Source organism: Scyliorhinus torazame, chromosome 4 (genome assembly GCF_047496885.1).
Source record: "Scyliorhinus torazame isolate Kashiwa2021f chromosome 4, sScyTor2.1, whole genome shotgun sequence".
Lineage (NCBI taxonomy): Eukaryota > Metazoa > Chordata > Chondrichthyes > Carcharhiniformes > Scyliorhinidae > Scyliorhinus > Scyliorhinus torazame.
In genome coordinates this window covers 127,543,832-127,559,378 of record NC_092710.1, presented here as the reverse complement: position 1 = coordinate 127,559,378, position 15,547 = coordinate 127,543,832, and the positions used below count along the sequence as shown (strand labels likewise).

Sequence of the window (15,547 nt, the reverse complement as noted above, 5' to 3'; positions counted from 1 at the left end):
CCGCAGTCGGCCCTGCTCTCTCATGTGTGTCTCTTGGAGGAAGACTATGTCAGCCCTCATATTTCTTAGGTGGGTGAGGACTCTGGATCTCTTCACTTTGCCGTTGAGTCCCCTTACGTTCCAGGTGACTACCCTGGTGGGGGGCTTCTGCCCCCTCGCCCCTGTGGGATTAACCATACATACCTGGTGGACACGCCCCTGCCCTCCGGGGTTTCCCTTTGTTAGGGGGCCGTCCAGGATGGCCGCTGTCACTGCTCTCTCCATGCGGTCGAGTCCCTGCGCTCCAGGGTTTCCCTTTGTCCCGGGGGCACTCGACATGGCTGCCCACTGTGCGTCCACTGTGCGTCCACCATGCGGGTAGTCCCCTGCAGTCTGGAGTCTCCCTTCGCCCAGAGACCGTACTGGGTGGGTGCTTGCAGTGATTCCTTGTTTCGGGTCCTTGGTTGTGGCACTTTGTAGCTCTATTCCTTTTCTAGCCTTGTTTGTCCCTCCTTCCCTGTGCCACCCCCCCCCCCCCCCCCCCCCACCTCCAGCCTGGCACCTTCCACCATGTTGGGGCGTGCTGCGGCCCTGCTTTGTTGCGTGCCCCCGGCACTTCTTTTCCCGCTTGTACTGTGGCCCCCCTCTCGGGAGTTACTGCCTCGCTTCTCCCCTGCCCGGTCTCTGCGGTTTTCTGCCCGCTCTTCCCCTATCCTACCCTGCACTCCTCTTGCTTGCTCTCCCTTCTCCGCTACTCTCGTTCCCGCGTGCTGGGGCCTGGCCTCCCACCTGAAGCGGTCCCTCGGGAAGTGGTTTGCTCTTTGTTCAGAGTGCGCTCGCCGTGACGGGTGCGGGGGAGCCTGGCGTTGCCTCCCTCCCCCCCCCCCCCCCCCCCCGCCCGCGTGTTGTTGCCCCTTGCCAGGGGCCCCTCATTTCTACCCTCGCTGGTGGTTTTCCAGCCCGTGTTCGTCGACAAACTTGTTTGGTTCGGCAAGTATTTATTTTCTTGGTGTGTGACCCAGAGTTTCGCTGGGTACAGCATACCAAAACGCACGTTACTCTTGTGAAGAGCTGCTTTCGCTCTATTAAACTCAGCCCGTCTCCTGGCTAGGTCTACCCCAATGTCCTCGTAAATTCTAATGGCGTGTCCTTCCCATTTGCAGGTTCTGTTTTTCCTGGCCCAGCGTAGGATTGTTTCCCTATCTTGGTACCGGTGCAGTTTAGCTATAACTGCACTCGGGTGGTCCCCTGCCATGGGCTTCGGGCGCAGCGACCGATGTGCTCTGTCCATTTCTGGTGGGCTGGGAAAGGTTTTCTTCCCCACTAAGTTGCCCAGCATCTCGGCCACGTGTGTCGTGGGATTTCTACCCTCGAACCCCTCTGGTAGGTCCACTATCCTGACGTTTTGCCTCCTCGAGCGGTTTTCCTGGTCGTCCACTCTGCCCTTCAGGCTCCCCTGTGTTGTGCCCAGTCTCGCCACCTCCCTCTCCAGGACCGTGATCCGGTCGCTCACGGCAGTCGCTGCTTTCTCCAGCTCCTTGATGGTCGCCTCTTGGGCTTCCAGTTTCTTCCCTTGGGCGTCCAATTTCTCCTCTGCTCTGCCCAGGGCCTGCTGCACCTCCGTCAGGGCCTTGGCCATTGCTGCCTGCACTGCGGCCTCTATGTCTGCCCTAGCCTCTGCCTTGTTTACCTGCTGATGTTCCCTCAGCGCCTCGGCAAAGGCTGCCTTCCAGTTCCCCCTGACCCCGGGGGAGAACGCACCTTTTTGCCCAGCTCTTTTTGATGCGGCGATACTTCCGTTCCGCCGCTTCGTGCGCTGATTAGCTCATCTGAACTGACTCGCCCATTGCCCTGTCTGCCTTTGGTGCCCCTCGTCCCTCTTCTTTGGCTCCCTTCCGGCATTTTTTCCCCCTTTTTTTCCCCCTGTTTCCCCCCCCCCCCTCTTTCTCTCCCCCCCTTTTTTTTCCTGTTTCTTCACTTTTTCTTCTCCCCTCCCTTCTCTCCCTTACCACTTTATTATTCCTCTTTTATAAAATTCTTCTCAGGTGAACTTGTTTTGGGTGAGAAAAAGAGAGAAAAAAAAAAGTGCCAATAGAATTTTTAAAAGATTTAAAAGTTTATAAGTTTTCTTTTCAGAGTTTTGTTTTTGCAAAATTTTTGCAAAAGTTCTTTTTTCCTTCCTTTTCCCTCAGTCACCCAGGTTGTGTGAGAGAGAGAGAGAGACACTTCTGGTTAGGAGTCCCTCTTTGTTCCTGCCTCGTGGCGGTCGCCACCGGTGGGGGGGTTGGTCGTTCGGTCGGTCGGTCCCCACTTCGTTCCCCGCTGCTTGGTCCGGGCCGCCGCTCGTCGCACCCTGCGCTCTCCTGCTGGGGGTTCCGGGGGGCTGCCTTCGGTCGTCGGTTGCTCCTCCGTTCCGTTCCTTCCTCCCTGCAGGTTCGGCCCCCGCTTCGGTCTTGGCCGCTCCCGAGGGCCCAGTTCCACTGCTCCCGATTTCGCGGGACTTTAATTTTTTTTTAACCCGGAGACCTCCTGCCCAGACTTCGAGGACCTGCGGGAGCCTTTTTGCTGCGACCGTTCCGCTCACGAATCCTCATTGACTTCACCGACCCCTACTTACCTATCTGCACTCCCCCATCCTTCAACCCCCCCCCCCCCTCCTCCCTCATTTCATGTCATGGTGCCTCTTGCCCCCTGACCATTGGCAGTGTCACCCTGGCATTTGGACACCCTGGCACTCGTACAGTGCTCTTGCCTGCTTGGTACTGTCATTTGGGCACCTTGGCAGTGCCAAGGTGGTAGTGCCAAGGTGTCCACATTCCAGGGGGAGGGCCAGGGAGCCACCTTGCACTTACCTTGACCACCCAGGGGTCTACGATGGCCTGGGAGACCCCCGGGTGCCATTCCGCCTGGTCTACGTTTGTGTGGACTAGTACCGGTCGGCGCCCATCTGCAGCCACCCTGGCGATGCCGAAGAATTGAGGGAGGCCGGTGGATCCCATGCAGGTAGGTCATAAGTAGGTTTATGAACTATTTCCGCGAGCATCATTCGGTCCCGCCTATTTGGGGCCGGGTTCCGACTCCAACATTTTGCGGGACTCCGCAGAGCCTGTCGAGAGGCTCGCTGGAAAGCCTCTCCTGGCATTCTCCGGCTGCGCTGTGCTCTCCATCGAGCACAATGCAGCCAGAGAATTATGCCCAATATCTCTGTACTCCTGAGCAGAGCCTGCAGGGACCTTGCCATTCACCGAGCTGTTTCCTAGGCTGTCCCTGCTGCCAGTTCCTATTGCTGTCTTGTTTAATTACTTAAATATTTTGATGTTAATTTTTGTTTTAGTCACGCTTAATTTTAATTTGGCACTGCATATCGTTCTTTGATAACTTTTCAGCCCCCTCACACCCGAAGGAGAGACATGCCTAAAGTATTGCATGGAGAAGCATTTACTGACGTAACCACTCTCATGTTGTCTAATCATGCTTCAGTGCTTAGACATGGAAACATGGAAAATAGAAGCAGGAGGATGCCATTCGGCCCTTTGAGCCTGCTACACCATTCATTTATGATCATGGCTGATCATCATCTCTGTCCTAAATGGTCTACCCCGTATCCTCAGACTGTAAAACCCAGTTCTGGTCACCCCCACCATCAGGAACATCCTTCTTGCATCTACTCTGCCTAGTTATGTTAGAATTTTATAGGTTTCTATGAGATCCCCCCTCATTCTTTTGACCTCCAGCTAATACAGTCCTAACTGACTCAATCTCTCTTCTGCCATCCCGGGAATCAGTCTTGTGTACCTTTGCTGCACTCCCGCTAGAGCAAGACCATCCTTCCTCAGATAATGAGACCACACAATATTCCAGCTGTAGCCTCATCAAGGCCCTGTATAATTGCAGCAAGACATCCCTGCATCTGTACTTGAATCCTCTCGCTATGATAGCCAAGATACCATTTACCTTCTTTACCGCCTGCTGTACCTGCATGCTTACCTTCAGTGACTGGTGTACGAGGACACCCAGGTCTCGTTGCATATTCCCCTCTCCTAATTAATGGCCATTCAGATAATAGTCTGCCTTCCTGTTTTTGCTACCAAAGTGGATAACCTTGTATTTATTTAAATTATACTGCATCTGCCCACTCATCTTTTGCCCATTCACTCAACTTGTGAAAAATCACACTGAAGGATCTCTGCATCCTCCACACAGCTCACCAGGCACCCAACTTTGTGTCATCTGCAGACGTGGAGAGATTACATTTAGTTCCCTCATCCAAATCATTAATATATGTTGTGAATAGCTGGGGCCCCAGCACCGATCCCTGCTGCACTCCACTAGTCACTGACTGCCATTTGAAAAACAACACTTTAATTCCTACTCTTTGTTTCCTGTCTGGCATCCAGTTTTCTATCCATCTCAATACACCACCCCTAATCCCATACACTTTAATTTTACATGCTCATCTCTGATGTGGGACTTCATTGAAAATCTTCTGAAAATCCAAGTAAACCATTTCCACTGGCTATTTTTTATCAACTCTACTTGTTATATCCTCAAAGAATTCCAGTAGATTTGTCAAGTATGATTTCCCCTTCATAAATCCATACTGTTTCTGTACAATCTTGCTACTGTTTTATAAGTGCTCTGCCATAAAATCTTTGAGAAAGGATTCTAGAATTTTCCCCACTACCGAAGTCAGGCTTAGTGGTCTATAATTCCCCGTTTTCTCCCTACCCTCCTTTTTAAATAGTGGAGTTACATTTGCCACCCTCCAATTACAGGAACTGTTCCAGAGTCTATAGAATCCTGGAATGCACCAATGCATCCACTATTTCTGGAGTCACTTCCTTAAGTACTCTGGGGTATAGATTATCAGGCCTTGGGAATTTATTAGCCTTCAATCCTATCAATTTCCTCAAAACCATTTCTCTACTAATATTGATCTCATTCAGTTCCTTCCTCTCATTGAACCCTGCATTCCCCAACATCTCTTGTATCTTAATTATGTCCCCATTTGCGAAGACAGAGCCAAAGTATGTATTTAGTTGCTCAGCCATTTCTTTGTCCGCCATTATAAATTTCCCTGTCTCTGACTGTGAGGGTCCTGCATTTGTCTTCACCAATCTTTTTCTCTCCATGTACCGATAGAAACCTTTACAGTTAGTTTGTATGTACCCTGCAAGATTACTCTATTTTCCCATTCTTAATCAATCCCTTGGTCCTTCTTTGCTGAATTTTAAACTGCTCCTAATCTTTAGACTTGTTATTTCTCTTGGCCAATATGTATGCTTCTTCCTTGGATCAAATACTATCTCTAATTTTCTTAGTAAATCATGGTTTGGCCACCTTTCCTGTTTTACATTTTTGTCAGACAAGAATAAACAATTACAATAAACAATTGCAAACATCTCTGTAAGTGTCTTAGGGTTTGTGAGCGTTCTCGCTATTAATGAAGAATCCACTTGTATTCATTATTCAAAGTGAAATTCAAGTTTCAGTTTCGAAAACACAAATGTTCCTAAAGTCAGATGGGAACCTGGGGCGAAATTCTCCGACCCCCCGCCGGGTCGGAGAATCGCCGGGGGCTGGCGTGAATCCCGCCCCTGCCGGTTGCTGAAGTCTCCGGCACCTGAGATTCGGCGGGGGCGGGAATCGCGCCGCGCCGGTTGGCGGGCCCCCCCCACGCGCTTCTCCAGCCCGGATGGGCCGAAGTCCCGCCGCTAAAATGCCTGTCCCGCTGGCGTAAATTAAACCACCTACCTTACCAGCAGGACAAGGCGGCACGGGCGGGCTCCGGGGTCCTGGGGGGGGCGCGGGGCGATCTGGCCCCAGGGGGTGCCCCCACGGTGGCCTGGCCCGCGATCGGGGCCCACCGATCCGCGGGCGGGCCTGTGCCGTGGGGGCACTCTTTCCCTTCCGCCTCCGCCACATCTCCACCATGGCGGAGGCAGAAGAGACTCTCTCCACTGCGCATGCGCGGCAATGCCGTCAGCGGCCGCTAACGCTCCCGCGCATGCGCCGCCCGGAGATGTCATTTCCACGCCAGCTGGCGGGGCACCAAAGGCCTTTTCCGCCAGCTGGCGGGGCGGAAATTCGTCAGCCGCCGACCTAGCTCCTTAAGGTTGGGGCTCGGCCCCCAAAGATGCGGAGCATTCCGCACCTTTGGGGCGGCGCGATGCCCGTCTGATTTGTGCCGTTTTGGGCGCCAGTCGGCGGACATCACGCCATTTCCGGAGAATTTCGCCCCTGATTTCATGTAATGTCTGAAATTTGTCTTACCCGGTTCTACGACAGAATGTCCTCTGCCTTTTGTTATTTCTCTCTTTTCCTCCATTCTGGAATTAGTGATATGTTTTCGTATACAATGGAAGATTTCCTCACATTGCGTGTATCTACATGACTAATTGCTTTGTGAAGAATGAGTTACCAATGTTTTTACCCCTATACTTCACAGGATGTCCTTGCCTCTAGCCCTTTGGGTACTCATATTTCGCCTGTGCCTCCTCCCTCTTTCTCCTTTTCATGTGTGAATCTCCACAGCATCCTCAGGCACACAATTGATTCGGAAAGCATCACAGCCAAATGTTGCTCTTGTTTCAACCAATGTACATATATGGATAGTGAATAGTTGCAGAAGTTCTGGGAAAAGTTTCACCTCCCTTGGTCACTGAAAAATTTTGGCATCTCACCAACATCTTATGAAATTTGACCAGTGGAGCAACTAATAGCGTTTCCAATTTGCGTAGTGCTGTAACACTTTATCTTTTATAGAACCAGTACCCTGTTGACTCAGTATTGGTGAACTATTTTATCAATCAAGTTCACGAATGCTAAGAAACATACATAAGGCACTGCTGATTGACTGGAGACTCTATTCGATGCAGTCCCTTACCACTGTGGGTGGCACAGTAGCACAATGGTTAGCGGTGTTGCTTCACAGTGCCGGGGTCCCAGGTTCGATTCCAGCTTGGGTCATTGTCTGTGCAGAGTTTGCACGTTCTCCCTGTGTCTAAGTGGATTTCCTCCGGGTGCTCCGGTTTCCTCCCACATGTCCTGTTAGGTAATTTGGAACATTCTGAATTCTCCCTCTGTGGTGACTAGGGGATTTTCACAGTAACTTCATTGCAGTGTTAATGTAAGCCTGCTTGCGACAATAAAGATTATTATTACATTCACTGTTTAGCTATCAGAGGCTCGTTCAGATGGCACATGCACTAATTACCTGCCTGACTAAATTTCCAGGGATCACAACTGTGTTCCATCAGAAATTGGTTGCTCATCAGTAAATGTCAAGCACATTTTATTAAAATGTTCTCTCTTTGCTTCTGGAACAAAGTATATGCAGCATACTAAAGGAATGTATAGATCAGTGGCCTGGGCTGTGCCTTTTTTCAAACTGAGAGCTATTTTTAATGGAGCAAGTCTATCTAAAATGTGAATCTCCTAATTGGTCAAGAATTAAGCACTTACTTTCGGTGGGGAAGAAAGCTTTCTAAAAATGCTGCCATGAGAGACTGTTACTGGGTAAGCAAGGACACAACTAGGGGTGACTGACATTGGTAATGGAACTGTGATAAAGCTAGGGGAGTCCTCCGAGCTTCTTAAAAGTCCTTTATTTCAGCAACAGCATCATACATTCACAGGGCCCGGTTCCCTTTCATCAGGTCCTCATTCCTTTTTAGCTGGCTCTACAGCTGCCTGCCTTTTATGCTAGTGCTAGGTTAACTCAGTCGAATTGAACACAGGGAACACTCATCCCCAGGTGGATGAGTCTTGTGCAGGTTATTACACCCCTCCCCTCCCCCCAAAGCCCGAAACCCCTCACAAGGACAGCCATTTAGGAGGAGTGGATAGGAGAGAACCAAACAGGGTGCAAACTCCACAGTGACCAGACAACAAACCTAAAAAGAAAAATTAGTTTGGATAAGGCTCCACCGAACGGGGAAGCAGGACGGGCAGGCGTGTACTCCACCAAGCATTATGTCCGGCCCAACACACAGTCACACAGGGGGCGAAGCTGCCAACAGCCGAACCCGGGGATGGCGCACGCCACAGCATCGGACCCATCAACCCAAGGCCCAATCGGCGTGGCATGCCTTCCAGCCACAGAGGGGAGGAACTTCAGACAACGTCCACCTCAACGTCCCGCAACTCCCCTTCATTTTTAATATTGGGCACTCTAAATTCTACCCAAAAAGAAAAACACCGACCAAAATGCCCAGGGAGCTGTCACCCCGACATTCTTACAGTACACAGGCAAATCAACACACAGCGCAAATTTTAAAAAAACAGTAGAGTTCCGTGCAAGCTTCCACAGGACCAGAAGTCACATATGGAATGTCCAGTCAACTCCACACCAGAGTCTCCAGGCACAAAACCTGCAGTCGTACAATAACTGTCAGGTCGCAGCAAAACATCACTGTTGCAAATCCCACAGTCCAAGCTGCCGCAGAACAGTCTTCCAAACACAACGCTGCACTCACGACCAGAATGATGTTCCAAAACGGCAGCAGCAACTCGAGAACAGACTCCCAGGTGGACCACTCTGCCAGCATCAGGAAACAACAGCAGACAGAGACAGACGAAACGCTACGCGACCCACACCAGAATGATACCGCATCTGGTACTGCCAGAAACATCAGACTCCAGATCACTCCCAGCGGACACACCTCACAAGCCGGCGGAAAAAAAAACTCGACCCGGCTCTCGCCTTCCATAACATTAGAGGCTCTAAAAAATAAAACCACAGAAACAAACTCGGTACTGTAGTCCACTCTTTTTAAAACAAAAATCCCGGGAGGTAGCTCAGCCGAACGAGCAGCACGCCGACAGCTCCAATTCATCATTGTCACCAATGTGATAAAGCCAGGGGAGTCCAACTAGCTTCTTAAAAGTCCTTTATTTCAGTGACAGCATCATTCATGCACAGGGCCCGGTGCCCTTTCACCGGGTCCTCATTCCTTCTTAGCTGGCTCTACAGCTGCCTGCCTTTTATGCTAGTGCTAGGTTAACTCAGTCCAATTGAACACAGGGAACAATCATCCCCAGGTGGATGAGTCCTGTGCAGGTTATTACAGGAACTATAGTGAACTTTTCAAAATTTTCAATTTGGTCCAGAACTTTCTCCTGCAGCCTGCCCTGTCAATCTGTGTTGATCTCATTGTCATGTATGGCAATGCTTGAAATCTAGACCTTGTAGAGCTAATTATTTGTGTTCAATGTATAAGAGTAATAGATCGCCTTTTATTTGTGTTATGTTCCTCACAGCTGTGTCATGTCCTGCTATTGAAACTGTTCTTTCAAAAGATGTTGTCAGACGGCTCGTTTATGGATCAGTGAATGAATATGGAACCAAAGTCATGTTGAGCTGTAAACCTGGCTATTACTTAAGGGGCCACAAGGTCATACAGTGTCAAGCTAATGGCACCTGGAGTGGGTCCAATGAAAAAGCAAGCTGCAAAAGTAAGAACAAATCTTTGTCCTTTTGATTTAAAAAAAATTGTGTAATTCAAGACTAATAGTGTATCTATGGCAGAAGCTGTATCAATGGTCACTTGTAAATAACGACCCGCTCTAATTGTACTTTTCTATCAGGCGCAATGGTTATTCATCGATCCACACTTTATGTGAACTGAGATCTCTGTGGAAGCATGTACAGGGTTAGAACTGCCAATTTTACGATACAGCTTTTAACGCTTTAAAATGCATGACTTGACATAAGATTGATGCATTAACAGGAATTAAGTGAATGTCTCGTACGCATGCAATTTGCGGATGCTGAAGTCAAATGATGTCAATGCTTTGATGAGGGTGCAATGGAGAGTTACAGGGATAAGAGACTTCAGTTATGCAGAAAGACCAGAAACTGGAATTATTCCCTTTAATTTAGTGGAGGTTAAGGGGAGATTTAATAGAGGCATTCAAAATTTATGAAGGCTTTTGAAAGATGTAAAAGAAACTGTTTCCAGCAGCAGGAGGAGTGATAAGGACATTTATTTTTCCACAGTGAGTTCTTTTGATCTGTACTGCAATACCAGAAATGGGCGTGAAAGCAAATTCAGCAGCAATTTCCAATGACAAATGGAATACATTGCTGCTCTCTGGAAAAGTGCAGGGGTGGAGGACTATCTCCTTCAAACAGGCAGCACTGACAGAACAGGGTCAATGGCCTCCTTTGTGCTTTATGATTCGACGAAACCGACCTCTGAAGTGAGATTTTTCACTGCAATGAAACCTTACAGACATTGGCTTAGAAAACTGATAGAACAGTACCCATTTTGTCTCCACTCTTGCAGATTGGAAGTGCCTGCTCATTATACTCTGTAAGTGGCAGTCATGTTAGTGTAGCCAGAACAACAAATTATTGGCCATGTTGGAAAGCTGAAATGGAAGCAGAAAATGCCAGAAATAATCAGGTCAGGCAGCGTTAGTGGGGAGAGGAACAGAGTTGGTGCTGTTCCATCAGAACAACATGGTATATCTCCAGTGGATTGAGTTGCGTCCATCAGAAATAGGCTTCTTGCAGGGCCTGTTTCTGATTCTAGTAAATTCAAGTACCTGATGCTCAACGTGCAGAAGTCACTCAGCAACACCTGGAACAAACTGGCAGGAAAGGGATCCCTCACCAGAACAATTTTAAATGCATTCTGTAGAACTTAGAGTTTAGTTGCTGGTTTGATATTTCAGGCTGCTAATCATTTCTAGGTGTGATGTTTGTTCACTCTGGAAGCTTCATTTTGTGTGAGGAGAGAAGCCTACTGCCTGTGTTGCTCTGCTGTTGATGCCTCATCGGTAGTTTAGCTGCAGTCATGGCTGATCTGGCTTGGCTGACTCTGGGGTTAGACGATGCAGTGGAGTAGCAAGGAAGCCAGCAGAAAGCAGGAGCATCTGCCCCAAAAAGGAGGAGGAGAGCACCCCGCAAACACCCACACTACAGAAGGCATTGAGGGAGATCTCTCTTCCATTAACTTTACTCAGGAGCAATGCCTAAGATGCCTTCACTTCACCAAAGATACTATTATGAATATTATTTGTTGCCTGATTAACAGTAAAAGATGGACGTAGTGCTTATAACATTCCCTCCACATACAATTCTGGACCTCCTTTTGTAATTTCTTGATTATTTTTAAATTTTCCTTCTTTCAAAGATGTTTCTTAAGAATCATTCAAGCTATGGCTTCACAGAATGATGTGCAACTGAGCCCTGCAGGGCAGGAAGATCCACAATGTAATCCCTGACCTTTGCCTAAGTAACGTTAGGGATATTACAATAAACTAGTGAGAAATCAATTAGATTCTTGCTCTTGATTACTATCTAATGGCCTGTGCTGCAGCCCGTGCAGATGTGGATGTTGAATGCTGTCAGGATCAGTCTCTCATGTGATTTACCCACAGTCAGACAGCTTGTTAGCATTCACTGCCTTATCAGATTTCGTTTTGATATTGAAAATACACCCAAAGGAAAAAAGAATGATCAATGAATGTTCATTTGAAACATTTAAATGTAAGTCCTCATACTGAACTGCTATACTTGACCACAAGATAAGAACTATAAGCAATTCCAGCAGGTTTAGCGGGTTCTATTCTTAACAATATGACATTTTTTTCACCAGTTGTCTCATGCGGGGATCTTCCTTCACCACCAAATGGCAATAAGATTGGGACATTACAGACATATGGGGCGACTGCAATCTTTACTTGTAATACTGGGTACACACTGGCTGGATCTCATGTTCGAGAGTGCCAAGTAAATGGGCTGTGGAGTGATGTGGAAACCAGATGCCTGGGTATGTATCATAGACAACTTGCACCTGCAACTGAAGTATCTCAAGTCCACCTTACAGCAACAAATGTATTCCACTTTAAAAATACATCAAAATTGTTAGTTCATTTTGAAGTTGGGTATAATTTATCACGGTTCAGTGAAAAATGAAGGATTCACCTGAGGAAGGAGCAGTGCTCCGAAAGCTAGTGATTCAAGACAAACCTGTTGGACTTTAACCTGGTGTTGTAAGACTTCTTACTGTGCTCACCCCAGTCCAACGCCGGCATCTCCACATCATGAAAAATGAAGTAATGCAGAGGTAAAAATGTTGACCTCCCAGCTCTGAGACCAGAATTTCAGTTAAGCTCAGCTCGATGGGGTGGATGCCATTTAACTTCTAGGGATTTAAGAGTCAAAGGTTACTTGTATTTGGGAGATTTGAACATTGTACCGATTCGATATGGGTTATTCCACAGATGTCAGATGTATATGTGTGGGAGAGAGTACAGCAAAGATTCACCAGATTGGTTAACTGAAATGAGAGGGTTTTCCTGTCATGGGAGGCTGAGTAAATTAGGCCTAAAGAGTTGTGGATGCTCCATCGTTGAGTATATTCAAGGCCGAAATTGATAGATTTCCGATCAGGGGAATGAAGGGATATATGGAGCGGGTAGGAAAGTGAGACAGGAAATTAGCTGTGATTATATTGAATGACCAAGAGGCCAAATGATTTGCTGCTGCTCTATTTCTCATGTTCTTATGTCTTTAAATTCACAAAACCACTCCATGCTGCCTTAAAATTGCAGCCTTAAAGATGGTGTGTGTCAGATTGACACATTTACTTAATGCATTAAGAGTTGCCGTTGTCAGAGTAGGATGCATGTGGGGCATGAGTAAGCTAAATTATTGAAGCAGAGTGCAGGGAAATTTAATTGTAACAAACCCACACCATACCTGCACTAGGCCAATATTGTTCTAAAACTGGATTTCCAAAATGGAAAGAAAAATGCATTCCTTTGCATCTTTTTACAGCTGGTGCAGGTAATTGTGTTTTCTAAAACATAATGTTCCAATTCAGTGCCTGGAACCCACTGATAGCCCATATTAAAAATTCAGGTGCACATATCACATAACTCCTGGCTATTCATTTAAATGGTGAGAAATTATCAAAGCACACATCCGCTTTCCAATATGTACTTTGAGCAGAAGAGTCTTCCTGCCAGGAGCATGAAATCAGACAATTACCTCCATAATACTGTGTCCTTATGATCACGATTCAGCCGATTTGCTACCGTTTGCATGCGCTCTTCCAAAGTAAAATGACATTTCACATTGCATTACTAAAGAGTTGTAACATCTAAATGTTACATTTCTGGTTATGATGTTATATAGGCTGACATTTTTGGGAGAGGTATATTTTGACTTATCTTTTATATTCAGTTATACCAATGTTTTTTTCAAATTTGAGAAATTCCAGGTTAACAAGGTGTTTCCATTCCTCTGATTTTCAATCGAGAATTGTAGCATTGTACTCACATCCCACATTCTCCACTTCAATTTGGGGGGTCAGTTAGCAGTTGGCTGGACGGTTGGTCTGTGATGGGGAACATTGCCAACAGCATGGGTTCAATTCCCGTACCAGCTGAGGTTATTCATAAAGGCCCAATCTCCTCAACTTTGCCCCTTGCCTGTGCTGACCCTCAGGTTAAATGACCACCAGTCAACTCTCTCTTAAAATAAAAAGGGGGGCGGGCAGCCTAGGGTCCTCAGGAACTGTGGCGACTTTGATTACATTTCATTTCCCTTGAGCATAAGTCCATATTTCTCAGAGGTCAATGATTCTTATCTGAGAACATTGAAATATTGTGGTTGTTGATTGTCTTACCTACTTCCCTTTTCTACCAACTTTAGCTGGTCACTGTGGCTCTCCGGATCCAATTGTAAATGGCCACATCAGTGGAGATGGTTTTAGTTATCGTGACACTGTTGTCTATCAGTGCAATCCAGGTTTCCGACTTGTTGGTTCCTCTGTGAGAATTTGCCAACAGGACCATAAGTGGTCAGGACAGCCGGCAGTCTGTGTTCGTAAGTACTTTTCCTTTGGTGCGGTAAAGGTTAACTTTATCTACTTTTACAAATCTGGGTGTTGTTCCTTCTGTTTTTATGGCATTGAATAGAGATGATAATTGTTGCAGTTTTGTATTCTGTGTTAGTTCATCAGACCTTTAACAGCCTGACTGTCAGGAACTTTGCTAATAAGAGCACCAACACAATTCCCATGTTACGCCTCTCGACTGGTTTAACAGTCAGCAAACTCAAAAGCCATGAGGGTGGTGTCAACCTCTGGACATGGCCTTTTAGCAAGAGCTATTAAATTAAATTATACACTCTTGCCTGAGTTTACTTTCCATTATTGAGAAGAAAGCTGAAAGCTGTTCATCAAATGGCGAATCCAAAATGAACTTCCATACACCATTATCCAAAGTGAATGTTAAATAGAATTCAAAAGGGTGTAATTTGTCTTTGGAGATAGTGCAAAATGAATTGACAGCCCATTTCACCGTAGTTGGGTTTTCTAGACTTGCGCAACCTCTACTCACCTGGAAATTTCTGAATTTTGAAAGACAGGTTGTTATTTTATTACACCCAGAGTATTTGTTCTTACTTATGGATGCAGAATCTAAGTAATACACTTAGAAATAAGGATAAATTTAAGAAATGTTTTCATTATTGACCTGCATAAATTGTTTTGAAACTTCAAGTATTAGCTATTTCTGCCCTTCTTTGTCGATTTCTGTTTTACATGAGATTTTTTGATCTCCTAGTAAGACATTGCAACCAACGTAAAGCCATTGACACCTTTAAAGAGTTTAATGCTCATCCTTTGATGTGTTCATGTGTAGGGTCTGCACTATTCAATAAAGTGCCAGCTGTTGGTCCTTGAAGGGCGAATACCAACTTGGGTGAACCTTAACACTGTCAACACAGAAAATCAGTCAATATAATCATGATAGTAAAATCCATGTTCAACAGATACTCTTCGAAAGATCATTGCTCATGTGTTTATTTGCGAAGAGCCTAGAGGGTGGTCCATAGATTATATTTTACATCCATTCATCGGGTGGGATTCTCCCAACGGGAGTCTAAGTGCCGACGCCGGAGTAAAAACTGGAGTGTTTTACTCCAGTGTCGGCGCCCGTTCCCAGACCCCTATTCTCCCCCCTTCGTGGGGCGAGCAGGGCCGTTGTGCGATTTACGGGGGCGCGGCGTCAGAGAACCGGCGCCGCGTAAAAGACGCGGCGCCTTGGGTCCCACACATGCGCAGTTGGGCCGGCGCCAAGTAGCGCATGTGCGGTGGCCGTCCTCCCCCAGGCAGCCCCACACAAACATGGTGGATGGATCCAGGCTCGCTGGCGAAAGAAAGGAGGCCCGCCGACAGAGGCCGGCCCGCCGTTCGGTTAGTCCCGATCGTGTACCAGGCCACTCCAGAGGCCCCCCTGGGAACGGTTCCCCCCCCCCCACAGTCCGCCCCCCAAGCCCTTGCGACGAGTACCCGCCGGCAGCGACCAGGTGTGGACGGCACCGGAGGGACTAGGCCGTTTACGCGCGGTCGCTTGGCCCATCCGGGTCGGAGAATCGGCGCTCGCCGTTTGTGCCGATTCTCCGAGCGGCCCGGCGCGATTCGCGCGCCACTGGTTTCGGGGGGGGGGGGAGAATCGCGTACAGGTGTTGGGACGGTGTGGCGCGATTTGCGCGGCGCCCCACCGATTCTCCCGGGGGAGGGGAGAGAATACCACCCATAGTCAATGG

General features: G+C 47.6%; 1 protein-coding gene across 1 annotated transcript in view; it reads left to right on the top strand.

Moving 5' to 3' along the window:
* The window catches only part of LOC140410474 (CUB and sushi domain-containing protein 1-like), a 3,392,839-nt gene that overhangs the window by 3,201,975 nt on the left and 175,317 nt on the right, over positions 1–15,547 (top strand). The window contains exons 51-53 of the mRNA XM_072498599.1: positions 9,241–9,435; positions 11,586–11,759; positions 13,649–13,822. Coding sequence (XP_072354700.1) covers positions 9,241–9,435; positions 11,586–11,759; positions 13,649–13,822 — 543 coding nt within the window. The remainder of the gene's footprint in view (positions 1–9,240; positions 9,436–11,585; positions 11,760–13,648; positions 13,823–15,547) is intronic.